Source organism: Tachypleus tridentatus, chromosome 7 (genome assembly GCF_004210375.1).
Source record: "Tachypleus tridentatus isolate NWPU-2018 chromosome 7, ASM421037v1, whole genome shotgun sequence".
NCBI lineage: Eukaryota > Metazoa > Arthropoda > Merostomata > Xiphosura > Limulidae > Tachypleus > Tachypleus tridentatus.
In genome coordinates, this window is record NC_134831.1 from 133,585,505 (window position 1) to 133,607,587 (window position 22,083).

The 22,083-nt window shown below is 33.7% G+C and overlaps 1 protein-coding gene and 1 non-coding gene across 2 annotated transcripts; both read left to right on the plus strand.

Annotated features, from left to right (window-relative positions):
• The first annotated feature begins 6,760 nt into the window (after nucleotides 1–6,760).
• LOC143256639 (inositol 1,4,5-triphosphate receptor associated 2-like) lies at nucleotides 6,761–11,411 on the plus strand. The gene is made up of 6 exons (XM_076514114.1): nucleotides 6,761–7,286; nucleotides 7,651–7,678; nucleotides 8,297–8,437; nucleotides 8,613–8,744; nucleotides 9,426–9,635; nucleotides 11,039–11,411. Exons 1-6 carry the CDS (start codon nucleotides 7,237–7,239, stop codon nucleotides 11,318–11,320), a joined length of 843 nt encoding a protein of 280 aa, XP_076370229.1. The 5' UTR covers nucleotides 6,761–7,236; the 3' UTR covers nucleotides 11,321–11,411.
• A 5,018-nt stretch (nucleotides 11,412–16,429) lies between these two features.
• Nucleotides 16,430–16,501, plus strand: TRNAE-UUC (transfer RNA glutamic acid (anticodon UUC)). The gene has a single exon. It is a non-coding gene; the product is annotated as a tRNA-Glu (tRNA).
• The last annotated feature ends 5,582 nt before the right edge of the window (nucleotides 16,502–22,083 follow it).

Genomic DNA, 22,083 nt, shown 5'->3' on the forward strand with positions numbered 1-22,083 from the left:
GATACTCTTATCTGGCCCTAAAATGAGATTCGACTTTCACTTTTATAGCGCCCACGGATCTAATGTGAGAACGCATTTTTAAGACAACGGAACACGAACCATGAACTCTCTGGTTTGAAGAGTAGTCTAAATAAGGAGCTACGAAAGAAATTGTTAAAACAAGAAAGATGGCAATAAAAAATTGTACTGACCACATGTTTTCTGTTCTTAAGCATTAATTTTTCAATTGGCATTACAAGTTGTCTTTCATTTTATTTTTCTTAACTTGACCATGTATAGAAATCTCTAATTTTCAAGTTATAAATGAAATGAACAATTAGTGATATGTTATTTCATTTGCATTTGAATACTTTTTCTTTACGATTAAACCATATTTTAAGTTTGTTAGCAACTCCCTGGAGGCGTAGTCTGTGGTCTCATACAACCAAAAACTGGGTTTCAATACCCGTGGTAAGTAGTGCATAGATAGCTCAATCGTGCAACTTGGTGTTTAATTCCAACTAAACAAACGATATTTGTTAAGAATAATGTGCCCTTTCATAATTTTTAAAATAACGTTGTGTGTATATGTGTGTATTTTTAAGTTTATCGTATTCAAGAATAATAAATTCTAAATATTTTCGTAAATTTTGAATCAGTCGGTTACCGGCTGTGAAAAAAAAGATTCAAGAATTGCATATCCCATGTGACGTTTCTATGTAAACTTGTTGATATTACAGATAAGTGTATTAAGATAAACTGTAACTTAAAACTATACGTGTCGGTGTAGCCTAAGTTGGTCTACGGTTTGCGTATATGTATGTATTAATATACAAAGCAATAGTTATAGCTTAGCCGAAGAAAATGAATTTTTATTTCTTATATTTTAATAATACATAAGTAGTGAAAACAAATATTATTAAACGAATGATACCTGAGTTCTTAATTACATATATAACTTTGCAAGTCTAACAACAACTTTCTTTTTCTCACAAATGTTAGAAATAAATATTCTCGTAATTCACATGACCACATTTTAGGAGTTCACTGAGGCGTATCTCTTCCAACACACTAATTTAACAAAACCAGTGCTTAAGTTGTTAATATATAGATAAGTAACTCTGGATAAGAAATAATTACACTCAGTCCAAATTCAGTATTCGCAACCAGCTGAATTCTTGATCGGTTTTTTTTTCACTAATCATTGGAATATTGCACTTGTTCCATTGAAATGATTCTCGGTAAATACCTCTGAAGCGATTGTTTTCTTACGTGTTGGAATTCACCAGAACATTTTTATTAGCTCAAAAACGAATGACACTTAAATATGTAGAGGGTTTAACTTTCTGAAATTTAAAATTGGAATTCAAATTTTTACTCTAACTGCGATATGTCAAACGCTAAGGTGTTTATCTTCTTGGTCGTACCAGTAAAAACAGATTTTTAATTTGAAGTAAATGTTTATAGTTATGTTCTCTTGCTTTAAATATTTGTTTCTAGAATTATGAAGATAACAAATCCAGTCTGGAATTAGGCTGTCGGCTGTAACATTATTTTAACCTTTCTGGCATTTAACGTGTTACATTTTCAAGGACTTCATGTCTCATTATAACACATGTAATAATGGAAGCGACAGGTGATGGAACAAGGTTGTTAGGAATGCGGTATGCTTTCTCTATTTTTGAAATATTAGGAAGTTAATGATGGCTCTCTATGATAAATACTATTGCGTTACAAGCTTTATCAATTTAACTATAAATGGTAATTGTGTCCAGGACGAGAGATGTTTGGGTTTTCTTTTTTTACATTCACTTCAACGTTGAGAGGCGTGACAATTTACGCTTGCGTCATTGTGACGTTGCTTTTTACAACATCCTTACCGAATGTCTGTGACACAGCGTGTAATTTATATACTGACTATGCTGCGCAGTTCACACCAGTGCCAGTAACGTGCTAGAATTAATACAATTTAAATAATGTGAGTGATTTACGTTTAGTATGACAACTACAGGAAATGCTGGTTTCGCAATATATTTGAAATTTTAAAAAATTAAGAAATTGACATCTGTACTTGCTTGAATGTTAATTAAACAGAGGGCGTGAAAAACGGTTTGTTTGTTTTTTTGAATTTCGCACAGAAGTACACGAGGGCTATCTGTGCTAGCCGTCCCTAATTTAGCAGTGTAAGTCCAGAGGGAAGGCAGCTAGTCATCACCACCCACCGCCAACTCTTGGGCTACTTTTTTTACCAACGAATAGTGGGATTGACCGTCACATTATAACGCTCCCACGGCTGACAGGGCGAACATGTTTGGTGCGACCGGGATTCGAACCCGCGGCCATAGACAAATACATTTATCGATAATTTCTCACGATATTATTATTTAATTTTTCGGTCTGCACAAGATCTCCATTGTTTTAGACACCCTCTCTAGTGATTATAGAAAAATAATTGAACTTTATGGCTGAAACGTTGGAAAAATAGAATATTGTAGTTGGGACAATTAATGAAGTATAATACCGTGTAATATTGGAACTATGTTTACACATTAGGACGACAGTTAACCTCATATTCTATGCGTGTAAGTTATTTTGTTTCACTGAATGTTGATAGCTCTTAGTCCCTCTACTGTCTATTACATACCATGACTTTTTAAGCCATGTTTATATGGAATTAATTTTTCTTCTTTCTTTCCTTACAATAATTGACTGGGAAATCATTAACCTTGTTAGAAAGTGGAAGTAATCTTTTTTGTGAGTTATTTGCGTAATATCAGCGTATTAGTAACGATGGTGTGCGCTTTTTTAGTAACACTATTTTTAAATTATAATTACAGATATTTATTCATTCTCTCGCTTGTGAGATAACTTCACCCAAAACGATTTGAATATTTAACTTATACGCTAAGTTTTACAGAAAATAAATATCCCGGATAAAGTTTTACACATTTATTTATTAGTTTTAAAAAAAATGTTTTAGAAATATAATGCCGTTCTCCATATTTGTAATTAGGCTTGGTTGTCTTTCTAACATTAGGGCTCGGCATGGCCAAGTGGTTAAGCCGCTCAACTCGTAATCTCAGGGTCGCGGGATCAAATCCCCGTCCAACTAAACACGCTCGTCCTCTCAACTGCGCGGGCATTATAATGTTATAATCAATCCCACTGTTCGTTGGTAAAAGAATACCTTAAGAGGTGGCGGTGGGTGGTGATGACTAGCTATTTTTCTGTTGGTCTTCCACTTCTAAATGAGGGACGGGTAGTACTGATAGCCTTCGTGTAGCTTTGTGCGAACTTTCAACCCAAACGGTTAAGTCTTTGTTTTCTCTTACATAGTCGTTGACGTTGATTTCTCCTCGGTGGACTTTATAGCTTAGCCCACATACACACACGTTGTTTTCTCAGTACAAGGGCACAAAATGAGCTATTCGCACTCGTACCGTTGCGTAGAATTGAACCTCTGACGTTAGCATTTTAAGTTCGTAAATTTATCACTCATTCACCGGGGGTGGAGAGAACCATAATTGTTGTTGTTCGTATTCTCAACTGAAAGTTAAAAGTGTATCTTAAAATACTACAATGAAGCAATAAAACTGAATAGCCAAAATAACAGCATCCAGGTTCTCAAAAAAAACCAAAAAAACTACTAAAAGTTAATAAGAACTATTATTATTAAATGTCTTAACATCCAAACCCCCCGCCAGTACAGCGGTAAGTCTACGGATTTACAACGCTAAAATCAGGGGTTCGATTCCCTTCGGTGAGATCAGCAGATAACCTGCTGTGGCTTTGCTATAAGAAAAACACACATACTCCTTAGATGCCCTCCTAGTACATACACTTGGCAACAAAAGAAAAAAAATCCGAAATCCATTGTCGTATATTATAATTTTCAACACGCTTCACGAGAAAATCCAGATGTAAACCAAGATCATAATTTTCAGGGATTACGGACAAGAAACTAACCATGTGTGGTACAAGTACTGTAACTACAACTAATAGCACGTAATAATTGAATAACCTCCACATTTAACAATGAAGACAATTCTTTGTGCTGACTGTGAGCGTATTAGTTTGCAAAGCTGAAGACTAGAGCCAACATCACTGCTACGTTTAATGAATATGATTTACTTTTTAAACGTCGCTTGGAGGGTCAGGGTTAAAGTTACAGACTGACAACATCAAAATCCAGGGTTATATTCTCCCTTGTACAGTGTGCAATGGCCCATTACGTATCGTTTGTTCTAAAAACACAAACATCTAAAATTATTCTTCTCTTGCATAAAGGAGAGAATATATAGTGTATTTCAGGAAGAAACTGGATATTGTTAACTGCGGTTACTAACTAAATATAATACGATCCGTTTTTCACGGTTCTTCGATAGCTCAGCGGTAAATTTTTAGCCCGGCATGGCCAAGCGTGTTAAGGCGTGTGACTCGTAATCTGAGGGAGGCGGGTTCGCATCCCGGTCGCGCCAAACATGCTCGCCCTTTCAGCCGTGGGGGCGTTATAATGTGACGGTCAATCCCACTATTCGTTGGTAAAAGAAGTAGCCCAAGCGTTGGCGGTGGGTGATGATGACTAGCTGCCTTCCCTCTGGACTTACACTGCTAAATTAGGGACGGCTAGCACAGATAGCCCTCGTGTACGTCTGTGCGAAATTCAGAAAAATAAACAAACCCTTTTTCACGCTCTCTGTTTAATTAACATTCAAGCAAATACAGATGTCAATTTCTTAATTATTTAAAATTTCAAATATATTGCGAAACCAGCATTTCCTGTAGTTGTCATACTAAACGTAAATCACTCACATTATTTAAATTGTATTAATTCTAGCACGTTACTGGCACTGGTGTGAACTGCGCAGCATAGTCAGTATATAAATTACACGCTGTGTCACAGACATTCGGTAAGGATGTTGTAAAAAGCAACGTCACAATGACGCAGGCGTAAATTGTCACGCCTCTCAACGTTAAAGTGGATGTTTATTTAACGTTTGTTTCACGGGTTTCAAGAGGTCAATCACAAATTATATCGGCTCAAGTGTTACACTGTACGACAGCATATAAAACATTAGTATCAGAAATCCAAACCATGGTATACTACATTTGTTTACTTAGAATATAGAGATACGTCACATGATTCTAAGAAATCCTACAGTATAACTTAAGCCTTTAGAACTCCTTTGTATTATTACGTTATGCAAGCAGCGCCATGAAGGTTTAAATTGTTCTCTACACTATGGAACCGAAAAGCCTACATATACATTTTGTATTATTATTATTGTTTTGCTGTAAGTTACTCAACTGATTTTCTTACCTAACTACTTTGTCTAATGAACATTTGTTGCTGTTTTCATAAAACTCACAATCGTACTCAAAATAAAGCATCCATTGACATAAAGGATCTATATTAACCTATAACAACCCACACCTACCAGTAGGTCTGAGTCAAGGTTACCATGGTACTTAGTATTAGTTCATATGTTCGATACTAATTACATTTACATTAATTTATTAATATACAATATTAACCTACGTTTGCCAGTAAATCTGGTGTATATTTAGTGCACAAGACCATGCAAATAAGACTCGGCATGGTCCGGTGGTTAAGGCTCTTGAACCGTAGTCCGAGGGTTGCGGGTTCGAATCCCCGTCACACCAAAAATGCTCGCCCTTTCAGCAGTGGGGTCGTTATAATGTGACGCTTAATCCCACTATTATGTTGGTAAATGATAAGCCCAAGAGATGGCGGTGGGTGGTAATAACCAGCTGCCTTTCCTCTAGTCTTACGCTACTAAACTAAGGATGGGTAGTGCAGATAGCCCTCGTCGTGTAGCTTTGCGCGTTGTCCCCCAGTGGTTCAGCGGTATGTCTACGGACTTACAACGCTAAAATCCGGGTTTCGATAGTCGTGCTGGGCAGAGCACAGATAGCCTATTGTGTAGCTTTGTGCTTAATTCAAAACAACAACAAAAATTATCGCATTGGATAAAATTACAAAAATAAGTTTATTGTTAACAAAGGAATTCAAAGTTTGCTCAATAAACAGTGAATGCCAAGATAAAAACACGAATAATTTTTTTTTATCATTAACTTACGTTATGAATTTTAAACAAGAGATAATCAATGTTCTTCTATGATTTAGGAATGGCCTCGATAATGTAACATAATAATTATAATAATATTTATCTCCAATCAGCCACATTAATTGCTCTTTGCTTTTCAGAATTTGTACAGTGACAGAACAAACGAAAACAAATGAAATAAGCTTTCAATGTGCATGTAAGAAGACCACAGAATGACATTTTTACTTCTATATCAAGTTCTACTGTGAGTTTAAAAGTATTCTTAGATAACTAACAGCTTAATTTTGTTTTAACAGAATTTCAATTTCATTCCAATTATTTTTTTGAAAGTGTGGTGCGTTTAAATAGTAGTTTCTTTAAAGAAACAAAAATAAAGAATTGTCAGTTTTTTCAGTTCACGTTATCAAGTCATTTGTTGGAATATTGAGAAAAAGTCACGATCTAGGTTTCACGTTTGTTTTCATGACGTAACTTAGGTAACAAAAACTTAATTGTTGCATTGATGGAAAACATCACGTAATATAATACTTTCTAATTTGTTTAAGTTAAATCTTTGACCCTTTGTAAGTATAATCTGACTCATGGTTTATGCAAATTAAAATATATTAGACATTATATTAGGTTGCTTAAAACATCACCAACGATCCATAAATAGCATATGACTGGATGGTTGCAACTAAGAATGCTTCGTAAAGTTCCCACATGAAGTACTTCATTGAATATGCCTGGCGTTATATCATATATGGCTTTAATAATGGTTGTGCGCTTTGTTTTTCTTCACAACTACTTAGTAATTATTGGATGAATATACAAAGACTATTATAAAACATGAAACTCGACAAGCTCTATCACACAACTGGACCTGTGTCATAAAACTATGAGTGTTGCTCAAGTGTCAGACTAGCGACAGCCTTTTTACATACAGTTTCCTCTACATGGATGACACCAGTATTAAGACCAGCATCTAAACTAAAACTTTGACTAAACCTTTTGTTGGTGTTCTTCAATTAATTCTACTGTTTTCATGCAGCAAGATACCCTCGATACAAGGCTCTCTTGGTTCCCTTAGGTCTCTTGATTCAAAACATGTCAATCGTATAAACTAAATAACCTACACGATCGTGAAATAGTTTCTATATACCGAGATTACGAGAGAAAATAGAGAGAGATGTCCAAAATCACTTCTATTTATGATTTGGTGCAGGCATTACGAAAATCGTGAGTATCTTTTGTAAAGCAAAGCTTTATATAGAACGTGCTACTTAATGATATAGGTTTACTGTTTAATATAGTGTTTGTAAAAATGTAAGATTGTATATAGTTCAGTTGCCTCTCTTACATGTTTTGCAAAAAATACTGTTTAGAGAATAAGGTTTACACTTGAACTGTGTAGTTAATAATTAGTATATTGGATATTTTTATCTACAAATAAATCAAATGTTTCAAAAGTTCAAATGTTCTGAAGTCGTACGTTTGAAATTTTATTGAATTGATAACAGTGATACTTCGTTGAAGTACTTATTGTGTATGACCAAATTATGTATATGTTTTGTTTCACATACGTTTTTCTCTTTTTACACAGTGGCCAGTTAAGTGAAAAAGAAATAGAGGTAAAGAAGTTTTTCAAATAACTGTTGAACTTATTCATATATTTTTCAATTTATTGTTTTTATAATTAATTACTTAACATTACAAAGACTAGTCTGTCTCTCTCTATTGTATCTTATTCATATCCATTTATTTTGAGTTTATATGTGTAATGTGTGTGCATATGTGTAAGTGATATATTTGTGCACTTTTGCACAGTTTCGTAGAGAAGGAACCATTGAATCATTCTACTAACTGTAATGAATTTCAAACTCAATATATTTTTGTAAATATTTATATATTGCAAGTGGCAATATGAGGTAAAATCCCGCGCTTTTACCTTTTTATTGGACCCTCTGTTTTTTGTAACACTTACATTTGGTGAATTATTGTAGTTACTACTGAGCAAACAGAAGATATTTTTTTCATCATACATCGTGAGTACATTTACCTAATATTTAAATTGGCGACACTTTAAATATCTTACGAACACTAGTGCCATCTAGTTCAGGCTATGTTAGCAAAAGAAAATGCGTCGTTTTATAAGCCAATTAATCAAAAAATCTAAACTTGAAAGTAATTAATTGTAATATTTAGATCACAAATTATGTTTTTAAATTTTATTTTTTGTTGAATCACAGAGCAAGTTTAGCATGCTGTCCTTGAGTTTTAAAATGGATAAATTGACATTATACCAAAGAAAAGAACTACAGCAACGCTACAGAAAAACGGCTGAGAAAAACATGAAAAATGAAGCGAAGGCTCTTAAAGAGTATATTAATGTAAGAATCTATCAAACGTCGCTGATTTTTATTTGTCTCCAATTTTCTACCATTAAAAATAAGAATGGTGTTTTGTTAAATAAAAAAAAACAGCAGATGAATAATATATATATATAAGCAAAGATGATTTTAAATTCAGTTAAACAAAAACAAAAATGTTTTTCTATTGTTAAAGATATTGGATCAACAAAATAAGACCCCTCAAATGCAAAAACTAATCAGCAAGATATACCAACAAATTGAAATGGTTGAAGAAGCGACAACATTTGTTTCGAGTCGCGCGGAATTATACGGAGCTGTTCAACTGGTAAGATTTATTAAAGTTTTATGCATCAGGTAAGGATCCATAAACGTATAATTTCCTGTTATTGGATCGTTACTTACAAATAAGATTGGAAAACTAAATTAAAATTTTCTTTTACGTATTAAAATTGAATAACACGAATTTTTGTATTTATATTTCTGTTGCACAAAAAATATAGTTTAAAATGCGTTGAATGCAACTAGACTCCACCAGAAAATCTCATACGAACTTAATAGAAGTACAACTAGTAAGAATTACTCACTTGAGGTCTAGGCCTAAAATTAACGTTGTAGCACTGATACACTCCACTAGAAAATCTCATACGAGTTTAATAGAAGTACAAATAGTAAGAATTACTCACTTCAAGTTTAGGCCTAAAATTAACGTTGTAACACTGTTAAAAGCTAAAGATATAGCCTAAAATGTACGGCATTAGGTTATTGTGAGTTTCCTCTTACGAAGTTTCAGGTTCTGAAGTATCAAAAAAAAGGCTACTCAAGCAACTCAAAACATTTGGATGAAAAATGAATATAAAAATCTGTATGTGCCTATTTTTTTTGTGTTTCGAAACTTGACTCGACCAATTGGAATTAATGTAATAATCGAGAGGTTTTTTAGACTCGAATGGGATTTTTACGTTAGTAGTATGGAACAAAGGAATAAATTTCTAAATTAATTTTTCAGGAAGAGAGAATGAATCGAGCCTTTGAAGTTATAGCCAAATACGTAGAAAAACTGAAAAGAGTTTACGACAAAGACCGCCAGGAATTGGAAGAAATTCGACGTTTGTTAATTAAAAATAAAGTGCTACCTACTAAAATTAATGGTGGAATTGAAATCGACGAACTGAAAAAGCGTCGTTTATCTTCTTCATATTCCCCTAGTGGACTATCTGTAAGTTTTATATTCAGATAACACATTTTATTTGTTTGTTTGAATATGTTAATAATGCGGCGCTCTTTAACCTTGAGGTTTGATAGATATAAATGTCCTACATTGTCGAAAAATAATGCAAAATGAATGAGCATCTATCCTAGAAGGAGGCTTTCGAAGTTAGACAAAATTTAAAGCGCAAATAATGTTCTAATGAAATAAACGTTCTCTCCTTGTGACTTGTTCCAAATCAGAAATAAAGCCCATATATTTCCTCCTGTCCATATTTTGCATAATATTCATTTTAATGTTATTAATATTTAAAGAAAAGCAATATATTACATCATTACAGAGCTACAGATTAAGGTTTCACTCGACAGTTTTTTCAGTGATAATTATCCTCTACGTATTTTAAGTGCACTTAACACTGTTGTACTAAATTTCATGCTGTAGGCAGATGAACTAGGGGCGATAACCCTCAGATCTACCTTCTTGTAGTAACAAATTGATTTTCATATACTAATCATTTTAAGACTACCATACATTATGTGCCTGAGATAAGTTTCACACTGTCTGGTGACTATATTTCTTATATCCCCAGAAATACCGTGTTCAGGTTTCGCACGTACTTTATTCCACTCTTGCTCCGTTTGTGCGGCAGAATTAGAATAGTAAGTTGGCACAAAATTGTTTCATGTTATCCGTCTTTAAACATTACCTACCATAACAGCATGATTCTATCATTTTAGACTATAGGCTAACTGGAAGGTTTGTTATCTAACTTTACAATGATTCATATTTTGTATATATGATTAGTGAAATAAAAAAATTAGTTTTTAAGCTTATTAACTAACGTATATTTTCGAAATTATCTCTCATGTGTTACAGAGCGTTCAAATTATTTAGTTCTCTCCGTAGCTCTAATCTAAAGTGCGATAGGTCTCGGATTGAAATCCGAGGAGATTGTAAATATATAATTTAAAAAATACACATTGTTATGATTCTCTGGCCTTACATGGTTTGATCTTTGCTTGCTAAGAAGAAAATCTTTCATTAGAAACTTAAGTAAATAAAAATGCAAACAAGTAATAATAAATTTGTATCTACCAGACCGGATGTGGTTATAGTTGTCTCTAAACACGTTGTGTACTTGATACTATACAAAATTATAACCGTAGCGATGAATGTCGCTATTCAGTTACCTCGCGAAAGGCGTCAATAAAAAGTTTCAATACGTTTTGTAATTAAATATGGCTTGACATTAATTTTGTTACACTTAAGGTGTCGTCTTAATATTCATGTGCATGCAAGTATAGATGTCTCGTATACATTGATGTAAATTAGTTAGCAACTGTTATTTTATCATATTCATTTCAAAGTTATTTATTATAATGCTTAAATCTATCATCTGGACCTTTTACTAGGAAGGTCGAGGTCGACGACTGAGTACAGTGGTCACTAAAGTTACTGGACCAACAGCTGATGGTAGTAGCTCTTCATCTGGAGCAACATTTTGTCCTCCATCCACTTCTTCTGGTACTCCGTCATCAAAATATTTATTAAGCAGACGCAGCTCCTTACCGACTGCACAGCATTTATGTGTTTTTAGTCGGTCCTCCATTTTGTCGTCAGCTCTGAAGAATAAGAGTTGGAGTCAGGAGGACATTCCTGAGCAAGAATCTGAATGTCTCACAGAGGAAGAATAAGGATACATGTAAGAAAGGTGTAACTCACCGACGTTCAAGTGTATGGCAAGGATTTCTTTCAATAAACCGATGCAAAGTTTGTCGCTACGAATGCTGTTCGTGCGAAGTTAGCCACTTTTATCTAGACAGAACCACAAAGAAAACTGTTGGAACATTTGACAGTTTCATGAACAAAATTCTCTTTTAACATCCACATTTCTGCGTTTCTTATTGGCTCATTCTCTCTACTCAGACCTATCTTAACCAACCAAATGCCTACTTAGGATAAACACCTGAATGCGAAAAATAATGTGTCATTATGTTTGTTTCTTATGTGATGTTACAGTATTTATTGACACTCAGTATGGAATATATTCGTCATATTTTCTACCCTATGCTTCTATTAACATCATAATGTCACTCCTCTTAAGCAACTGTGCAACTTGTGTTGCAAAGAGTTTTTTATTAGTTTTTTCTTTCTCTTTCATTTTTGACTTCACCTTATAATAAATATGTACATTGCCACTGTATAATGAAGAATATTTTGTAGTTGCTTTTAAGGAATTTCAGTTAAATATTTGTTGTAGTACACTTTAAAGAACGCTATTTAGAAATATAGAATAGAAAGGTAAAAATAAACATTATCAACATATAAAACGAGATTAGTGTTATTATTATTTTCAATCTGAACGACTCTCTAAGGAACATATGGACTAAATGGTTAGATCATGTTGTAAAACGATAAGTTTGCTTGGTTTACAGTGTCGCGAAAAGACACGAAAATTCGTTACTTCATAATATCTTATACATCTGGTAACATTAAGTTTCAATTCACTCGTAAATTTCTAACCAACTTGAGCTTAAGTAGGAAAAAAAGGCTGATTTACTTTTTGCTAGAACTAGGATTTTCTTATTTCTTCGTACAAGTAAAAATGGACAAAAGTTTTCCTTTTCTCGGAGGATGATAACAATGTTTAAAACGAAGGGTATATAACGATGCATGTAGACAAAATTCGCTCTACAAATATATACAGAACAATAACGTGATAATAAACTATAAATCTACTGCCAAAACATTTGTAGTTTACATTATTAACAATATTATCACCTCCAAATCAACTTGCGATTTTTTAATTCTCTAGAAAAGATATATTACAAACGTTACAACATTTTTCCGGATTCAAAGAAAAAAACTGTACAGTAAGGTAAATCGTTGTCAAATAGATTTAATGAAACATTTAAATATTAATTCATAAAAGTATAATTTATTTAAGAAATAACACAGAAGAAGATTCATCATCACACTGCAGTTGAATGTTGTATGAACGTGAACTGTTTGTTTGGAACAACACCAAGGCTTATGAACGTGAACTGTTTGTTTGGAACAGCACCAAGGCTTATGAACGTGAACTGTTTGTTTGGAACAACACCAAGGCTTATGAACGTGGACTGTTTGTTTGGAACAACACCAAGGCTTATGAACGTGAACTGTTTGTTTGGAACAACACCAAGGCTTATGAACGTGAACTGTTTGTTTGGAACAACACCAAGGCTTATGAACGTGAACTGTTTTTTGGAACAACACCAAGGCTTATGAACGTGAACTGTTTGTTTGGAACAGCACCAAGGCTTATGAACGTGAACTGTTTGTTTGGAACAACACCAAGGCTTATGAACGTGAACTGTTTGTTTGGAACAACACCAAGGCTTACTGGCTTCTTAAACATTCGTTTTTCGTCATACAACATAACGTAGAAGTGATAAGATTCCCATGAACAAGGCTCATGAAACAAGAAATATTAATTCTGAATAAAATTCCTGTTATGAGATCAGATAATTAAAATATAGAACTACGTTCATCCACAACTAGATGTACCCCGCTGAGACAGAGTAAGTCTTTGGATTTACAACGCTATAACGAGGGGTTCGATTAACCTCGGTAGACACAATATATAGCGCCATGTGGCCTTGCTATAAGAAAACACACACTCAGAACTAGATTTCAAATTCCATGTCATTTGGTCAATTAACCTAATATTAACGTACAGAATAAATTAAACAATGCCAAGTTGTTACCATTACAATAAAATTCTTTAGAAGTTTAATATAGTATATTTGACCCAAATCAACATTTATAATATTTTAATAAATATATTTGACAAATACTTACATCATAATGTCCAAAAGAGCTCAAGAATCCAAAGTAATTGCAGTTTCTCTAAAAACTTTTAAACACTTTAATATAATATAGTTAATACAAGCCTATCTTATAAGGTAAAAATAAATAAATACTAATATACATAGTAGGAAACATACGTATATTATACCTTAAGAAATAAACCCGAGAAAAATGTTATTCATTCATCTTCACTAAATAGATGTTGTTGTTTTGAATTAAGCACAAAGCTACACACAATGGGCTATCTGTGCTCTGCCAACCACGGGTATCCAAACCTAGATTTTAGCGTTGTAAGTCCGCAGACAAACCGCTGAGCCACTGGACGGCATGCTAAAGAGAGAAAAAGTTTCCGAAGAAGTTAGCAAAAACATGAAGATGTAAAAGACATTAAACAGCAGATATATATATTCAATAATAAAAAAAAACTATTGAGTCAAGGTTCATCGTCACAGCCCACTCACTGTTACAAAAAGTTAATTTTTGATTTGCTACTTATATTAAAATATTACCGGAAACGCTATTTCACTTGTATGTTTGAAAGCGCCATCTGTTGACTGCGTACGAATAGTCCTGTAAAATGGTCGTACACAGTGCATTGTGTGGGTGCTATATCAAACAATGTATTATAGTTTTATTGCAAACTGGTTCTCCCAAAATATTAAATTTTGTTGAGAGTGAAAAAGGCAAACATAAGTTAAAGTTAAAATTGAACGAATATTTATTTGTTAAAGATACACAATTGTAGGAAAAGTTTATTAGAGCAACAAATATGATTATAATTAGTGATAACGTTGGTCGAGAGTGTCGTGAACACAACCTATCTTGCGATGCCTCTAGTACTGAAGTTGATTGTTTTTAATTTTGTGCAAAGCTACACGAGAGCTATCTGCGCTAGCCTAATTTAGCTCGTCCATCCCTTGGGCTACTCTTTAACCAACGAATTATAACGCTCCCACGGTTGAAAGAGCGAGCATGTTCGTGTGACTGGGCTTCAAACCTGCAACTCTGGCATTGCGAATTAAGCGCCCTAAAAACCTGGCCATGCTAGGCCAGGTATTAAAGCTAAGAGTGTTATGTACAGCATACCAAAATATTCCAGAAATACACGTGATGCACCACATTATATTGTTTAAAGCACATCCTTTGGAATCAGCCGAGCTGAGACACCTGAGCCGCCACCTGTAGATAGCATAAAAAAAAAAAAGAGCCAGTTGGAATTCACGTGAAAAACAAAATCTAGGATTAGTTTCTTCAAATAATTGAAGAGATGTTGTTTTTCCAGAAGAATACATTAAAACTGAAAATAGAGAACGGTTTTTAAATGTTTGACTCTGGAATAAAAGATGATCTAATATTGAATTTTTTATACAAACATTAACATATTGGTACAAGCAAGCTACAATCACTTGTATGCTGATAAAACATTTTTGAACAATTGTATATGATTCACTGCCGTCTCTTTAATTTATGCATTGTTGCCAAACAAAAATGAACACATATATATTGAACTTCTTAGAAAGATAAAGCAGCATCTGCCTCAAATCCCGTGTCTATAGTAACACATTTTGAACTTGCATTGATAAATACAATTGTCATTGGATTTCAACATGCAGTTGGTATCACGTTTTTTACATATGTATAAAAAATGTCTTTCCTTAAGCATTGAACAGTATCAGTAAATTTCACTTCCCAAGTTCATCGAAAGGTAAGTTGTATGTATAAATACACACACACATACACATATATGCATGTGCAGTTTTAGAACATTTTAAACATTAATTTATAATTAAAATTCGTTCTAAAAATTGGACGTTAGATTAACTATTATTTGGAAGAACTAGTTTTGAAGATTTGTTTTCGAATAATTGTTATTTCGAAAAATTGTTAACGAATAATTTTCCATAAATCCACCTAATCGGTTGTTTTACAAATGACAATGAACAATTGTTAAAAATATACGACGAAACCTTGTAAAGTGACCTACCAGTGTATGTCTACAAATAAAAATCCAAACTTTTCATAAAATAACTTGTACAGCAATGCTTCTTACGTTGCAAAGGCTGTATCGACTTTCAAACGAGATTATGTCTTCCTTTCTTTTTTTTGACACATTACTCATTCTAACATTGAATCACTTGTTGATCAGAAAATGTAAAGACTCGCAGATGCTGTCAAGTTTATTGGCTTAAACCACACTTTAATTTTTATAGAAGAAATGTTTTCAAAGAATTTAATACAAAAACTGAATCAATTGGACATGCTCCGGTAGTTAGGATGCTCGAATCATAATTTGAAGGTCAAGAGTTCAAATCCCCGTCACTTCAAACATCCTCGCCCTTTCAGCTCTTAAATAATATGACAGTCAATTCCACTATTCATTGATAAAAGAACAGTTGATGATAACGACTAGCAACCTTTCCTCTAGTCTTACATTGCTGAACGACAGTCATGGAGACTGATAAAATGATAGTCGAATACATAAAACTTCTATTAAAACATGGCCTTTAATATCTAATTTATCCAAAGTGTATAATAGTATAATGATATTTAAAGTTGTTATTAAGTCTGTTCATTACTGTAATGTAACATATACACTTTTAATTTTGTAAAGAGAACGAAAAACAAACAAAATTAACATTTTTTCAAACGTAAACTTTTAAATTCGGTTTCTTCTTTTACTTTTTTTTATTTTGCAATGCATGTTACCTTAGAATACTTGTTATAGATAGTATTCACAGTTCACATAAAAATACGTAAGTCCTAGTTACGCAGCGGTGCATGACAGCTGGGTAGAAATCTGAAGAAGAATTAATTTGTTGCTTAAATGATAAAATATAGTTTTAACTCTTTTCTGCTTTCATTTAAAATATTAGAATAACAAACTGAAAAATAAATTATTAATAGTACTAAATGCAAATGTAATATTTTAATAGTAGAGCGAATAACACATATCCCATGTGGTCTAGTGGCTAGGATACCTGGCTTTCACCCAGGAGGCCCGGGTTCGATTCCCGGCATGGGAACACAATTTTCTTTTCTCTTTTTTAATTATCCAGCAACTTTTATACTTTATTTCAAATTTTAAGACATGGACATACAAACCTTTCAAAATATTATTTATTGCCTAAATAATAAGAATTTATATAAACGTCCTATTTTATTTCGCAATTATAATGACAAAACAAAATTCAAAGGCGTATTCGATTTTTCACAAATATAATAATAGTAAGAAAAGCATGATTTGAAGTTATGAGCATTTTATCATGCACCTTAGGAAGAGTATTAATATAATTTTTCTAGAGATCCACACTCATTACAGGAAAGTAGTATATAGTTGAGTATATACATTTCCCGAAAGGGGGCCGAAGGTCGCCTTAAGGGGTAACATACCTGTTTTAATCAATCACACCAATTCTGTAGTGTGTTGTCTGTCAGTTAGATAGTAGGCACTAAAATGGCATCACATAGGGACATTTAACGTTATAATGTAAACGTGCGTATGCCATGAATCACGAGAATAATTACGCACTCTGTAGCTTACAAAACAGTATAACATATGAACTTCGCAAATAATAAATACCAATATTTCCTACTCTTAATTTTGGATTTATTTACTCTTGGAACAGAATACTTTCAGCACCACCCGGAAGTACATTAGTGCGCAATATATACACAGTAAAGTTTTAATGTATTCTCAAGACAGCTGGTATGGGTATTAGCACTTTAAATAAAATAATGTATTGTTTTGTTTGTTTGTTTTTTGGAATTTCGCACAAAGCAACTCGAGGGCTATCTGTGCTAGCCGTCCCTAATTTAGCAGTGTAAGACTAGAGGGAAGGCAGCTAGTCATCACCACCCACCGCTAACTCTTGGGCTACTCTTTTACCAACGAATAGTGGAATTGACCGTCACATTATAACGCCCCCACGGCTGGGATGGCGAGCATGTTTTGGCGCGACTCGGGCGCGAACCCGCGACCCTCAGGTTACGAAGCGCACGCCTTAAAGCGCTAGGCCTAAAATAATGTAAGGAAAAATGTTTCCATTTCCTTAGGTCATTTTCAGGTTAACAAAGAGAGTTTGCAACTGACCGTTGCCGGGCACATGTCTTAGAGACCAGAGTGTATATGAGTACGGGATTGTAGGGGACGTTGTAGTTAAATATTAGGTTATTAATTAGTACAGGTACAAAGGTGCTTCTTTATATTGGTTTAATTTTGGTTTTAGTTGTTGTACGAAGTCTATTCAAAAAATACGCGGACTGTTTGAATTGCGCGGCCTCAATTGGTTCCAGGGGAATCCGCTTGGTGTCGCTAGGTTCGCACAGATCAGCTGATTACGACGCCATTTCCCGATTGCAGATATCTTCATTTGTGTATTAGCTACGCGGTTTTAAGTGAAGTGCGATTTTTTCGTTCAGCGGATTTCAAAATGAATGACCTGAAGGAGCAACGACTTGCTGTGAAATTTTGTGTTAAACTTGGAAAATCTGTAACTGAAACTTTTGCTATGCTTAACACCGCTAACGCGATGTTGCTATGAAGCGTACGGCATGTTTCAAGTGGCATGAACGTTTTAAGGATGGTCGACAGTCCATTGAAGATGATGAGCGTCCTGGACGTCCTTCCACGTCAACTGACGACCCACACGTCGACAAAATCAACACCCTGGTGCGGGAAAATCGACGTCTGACTGTCAGGGAGCTTGCTTAAGATTGTGGGATATCAGTTGGATCTTGTTACGAGATTTTGACCGAAAAATTGAAGATGCACCGCGTTGCTGTGAAATTTGTGCCTCAGAACTCGTGCGTTTTTGGCCAAACACTCAATCACTGTTCTTCCCCACCCCCCCTAGTTACCTGACCTTGCTCCTTGCGATTTTTTCTTGTTCCCCAAACTCAAAAGACCCTTGAAAGGAAGAAGATTTGAGACGATTCCCGAGATTAAGGCAAATGCGACGAAGGAGCTGGAGGACATTACAAAATAAGCGTACCAGGACTGTTTCAACAAGTGGAAACACCGTTGGGATAAGTGTGTGCGTTGGGGAGGAGAGTACTTTGAAGGGGTCCCAGGCCTGTAACTTCTAAATAAAGTACATTTTGTTTTATGACGTCAGTTCGCGTATTTTTTGAACAGCCCTCGTATGGTTTCTTGGATTTTGCATTTGTTTATATTTGTTTCCCTACTTAGTATACGAAGGTTTTCTATGGATACGTTGTGTTTATTTGATTTGCAGTGTTCAAAAACATGTGAAGGTTGTTTTGTGTGTGTGTGTGTTCTTTGAATCTGGTTTCCATTTTTCTGCTTGTTTCTCCAATACAGAAGCTGTGGCAGTTGTTGCTATAAATAATGTTAGTGTCGTGTTTTTCAGTGTATTTTTTATATAGCATGAGCTTTAGTTTTGTATCTTGTTTTGAATAAATTTGGTGTTTACTGGAATGTTGTGTTTTCTTATACGTTTTTCCAAATGTTGGTTATTTTTTCGCTGATGTCAGGAACATACGACATGCAGTAGTATAAGGTTTTGTAGTCTTTTGTATCTTGGGATTTATTATTGTTTGTTTATTGTTGATTTAGGTGTGTGCGTATAATTTTGTCAACGGAAGAAATTTGTTGATGGTGATGAAGTGTTGTTTTGTTGATTTCATCGGGCGAGTTTTGTGGCTGTGTTTATTTGATTTCTTAATATGTTGAATTTTTGTTTTGTTTTATGTGCCAAGTCCCAGGGAATGTAGAATCCAGTATAGGTGATTTTTCTGTGGATTTCTGTTTTGAATTGTGTATCGGTTCTTGTGATCATGAGATTGAGAAATGCTATTGGGTTAGTTTTTTTTTTTTTTTCATGTTCACAAATGAACTTAATGTCAGTATATATATAATTAACGTGTTCTGTAGACGTGAATCCAGCATTTATATCGTCAACGTATCTGTACCAGTACATTGGTGAATGTAGGGCTGAATTGATCGCTTGAGGTTCATTCCGTGTCTTGAAAATGTTGGTTAGAACTGTTGACACGGGATTCCCCATACTTCGACCATTTATTTGTAGGTAGATTTGGTCATTGAACATAAAGTTTGTTTTGGTGATAGTGAATCCTATAGGGGTTAATAGGGGTGTGTATCAATGGGTTGGGGTCTTGGATGTAAAGTTCTAAAGCTATTTTGCAGGCTTCAATGGTTGGGACTTCTGTGAAGAGGGAACTTACATTAAAATTGGCCATTAAGACTTTATGGTGTAGTTGATTAAGAATGTATTTAAAGTTAAAAGGGTTTTGAAAAGGAGTCAGTTGATGTTACAAAAACGTTTTGCGTCTTCAAAATAGTCCCAGTCTTATGAAATTCAAGTATATTGTCCGTTTGTGTTTGTTCTTATTGCAGTTATTCAGGAAAAAATATCATTATCATGAATATTCATCAAAACTGATGTTTCTTAAAAGCTTAATTTATATGATAGGAAAAAAAAACACAGACACAGTGGAATAACTATTTATGTTAATTGTATAATCAAGAACATTTAAGTAATTAATCTCCCCAAAAATGAAGTTTTCAGCATTTTCTGTTACTTCACGTATCTTTATGTTATATCTCTGTACTTTTTAAGATTAAAATTTACCTATTTCACAAGGCCACTTATTAAATGCAAAAGCAAATGTTTTATACAGTTCAGTAAAATGGACACTGATAAAACTGCGTATTTTGTGAAAAAAAAGAAAGTTTAACCTGTTCAGTGCCGTGGACGAGTTATCTCGTTCTCAATAATACCTAACTTCAACGCTAGATGTCAGCACCATACATGCATTTGACCTACTTACAAATTGTTTCACTTGCGATCCAAAATGGCGTTACGAAAAAAAAAGTTAGAAAATGAAGAAGCATTAGAGTTGTATTGAAGCAGCTAAAATACTTGGCAGTCAACAGGTTAAACGCCCAGATCGGTACAGTCTACTTCAAGAACAAACTGACACCATTAGGTTTACAGTAAAAAATAAGAGATAAACCAAGTCGCTCTTCCAAATGCGTAAAACAGTTTCACAGTTGAAAATTATTCTACGAAATGCTTGATCTATTTGAAATTATATAAAACAATACTAAATAAATCGTAAATTTAAATTATGGATTGAATTTTCTGAGCCGCGGAGGAAAAAATTGTAATAGTTATGAACAAAACAGATCCACAATGGGTTAGCTGTGTGTCTTCTCTAGCATGAGTATCGACAGTCGGTTTTCAGCGTTGTAACTCTGCAGATATACCGCTCTACCACTGGGTGGGGGAAGATTAAATTTAACCTTGTAACTTAAAAAAAGTAGTTTTTATTAAATATATTTGTCACAAGACATTTACATAACGCATATTATGTTTTAAATACTGCATTATTATTTCAGTTCCTTTTGTTTTACAAGAAACAGAGGAATGTATAATAGTAGCATTTCAATCATACCATGTTCGTTATATCCATTACCGACGTCGCGTTTCCCTCAATCCAGAGTTTGTCAGGTCGGCTGAGACACGACACAATATGTTTTGGAACACTATATATATATAAAATTTGTAACAACATATCTTAAGTATTATTTTAAAATCATATGTAACTGTTTTAACTACAAATGTAGAAATCCATGTAATCCGCGCACTTCAAAAATCAGCCCATCTCGATGGGAATGTTTGCTAAAACGCAAACACAAAGTTACACTAAAAAAAAATTTTGATGGTGAGTGAGGCTTAACACCAATTTAACTAATATGACGTAGTCATTATAATTGAGGACAGGATATGTACTAAGCTATACAGCCTGTACTCTTAACCAAGTTGATTTTACTTTCTGGATCGTAGTCTCCTCAGGTTGAAAGTTAATATGTTCTTAAGTGTTATTATTTTTGAAACAATTATTAAAATTTATCTTGTAATGTCTAGAATATCGTTATATTAACTTACCACAATATTATTTTACGTTCCAAATTTCTGTAAACGTGTTTCGTTCACATTTTAGCTGGTATTCATTTTCATTACAAGAAAAAAATGGGTAATAACTGTAAACAATTTTATTTACCAATTTGCTTTTCTGATATATTTCAATGTTTCTACAAGTGACCTTCATGGAGAATTCATGGTTTTAGTAAAAATGTTCATTACCAAGCAAAAGCAAATATAGGAAACTAACATTTTACTTTGAAATATGTGACAAAAACTCGTAGCCATATTACATTAATAAAAGTTTTCTTTCCAAAAAATATTTAAAAAACTTATTTCTGTTCGTATGTGATTCTAAGTTCATTAATTTTTCCCTTTGCACTTTGATCACTTCTCCGTGAGTCCTGCATTCTATATTCAAATAACACTTTACTCTTTTACTCCATCCTCCTTTTTATAGGTAGAAGAAATATATATTAAAAAATTCCTCTGTTTTCCAGCAAATTACAAACAAGCTTTATAAAATATGAGTGAGGTGTACTTCATTGTGAGAGTTAGACTTATTTAGATATTAATAAATAATTAAATATTTATATTCTGAGTGTTAGACTTATTTAGATATTAATAAATAATTAAATATTTATATTCACTTAGTGCTGATGCCTAGACAAATTCATTTAGTCCTTGAACTTAACCTG

Coding starts and splice junctions, on each gene's coding strand:
- LOC143256639 (XM_076514114.1), top strand. CDS start 7,237: ATGTCCAAAATCACTTCTATTTATGATTTGGTGCAGGCATTACGAAAA. Junction 8,745..9,425: donor TATACGGAGCTGTTCAACTG/GTAAGATTTATT, acceptor TTAATTTTTCAG/GAAGAGAGAATGAATCGAGC. Junction 9,636..11,038: donor ATTCCCCTAGTGGACTATCT/GTAAGTTTTATA, acceptor ACCTTTTACTAG/GAAGGTCGAGGTCGACGACT.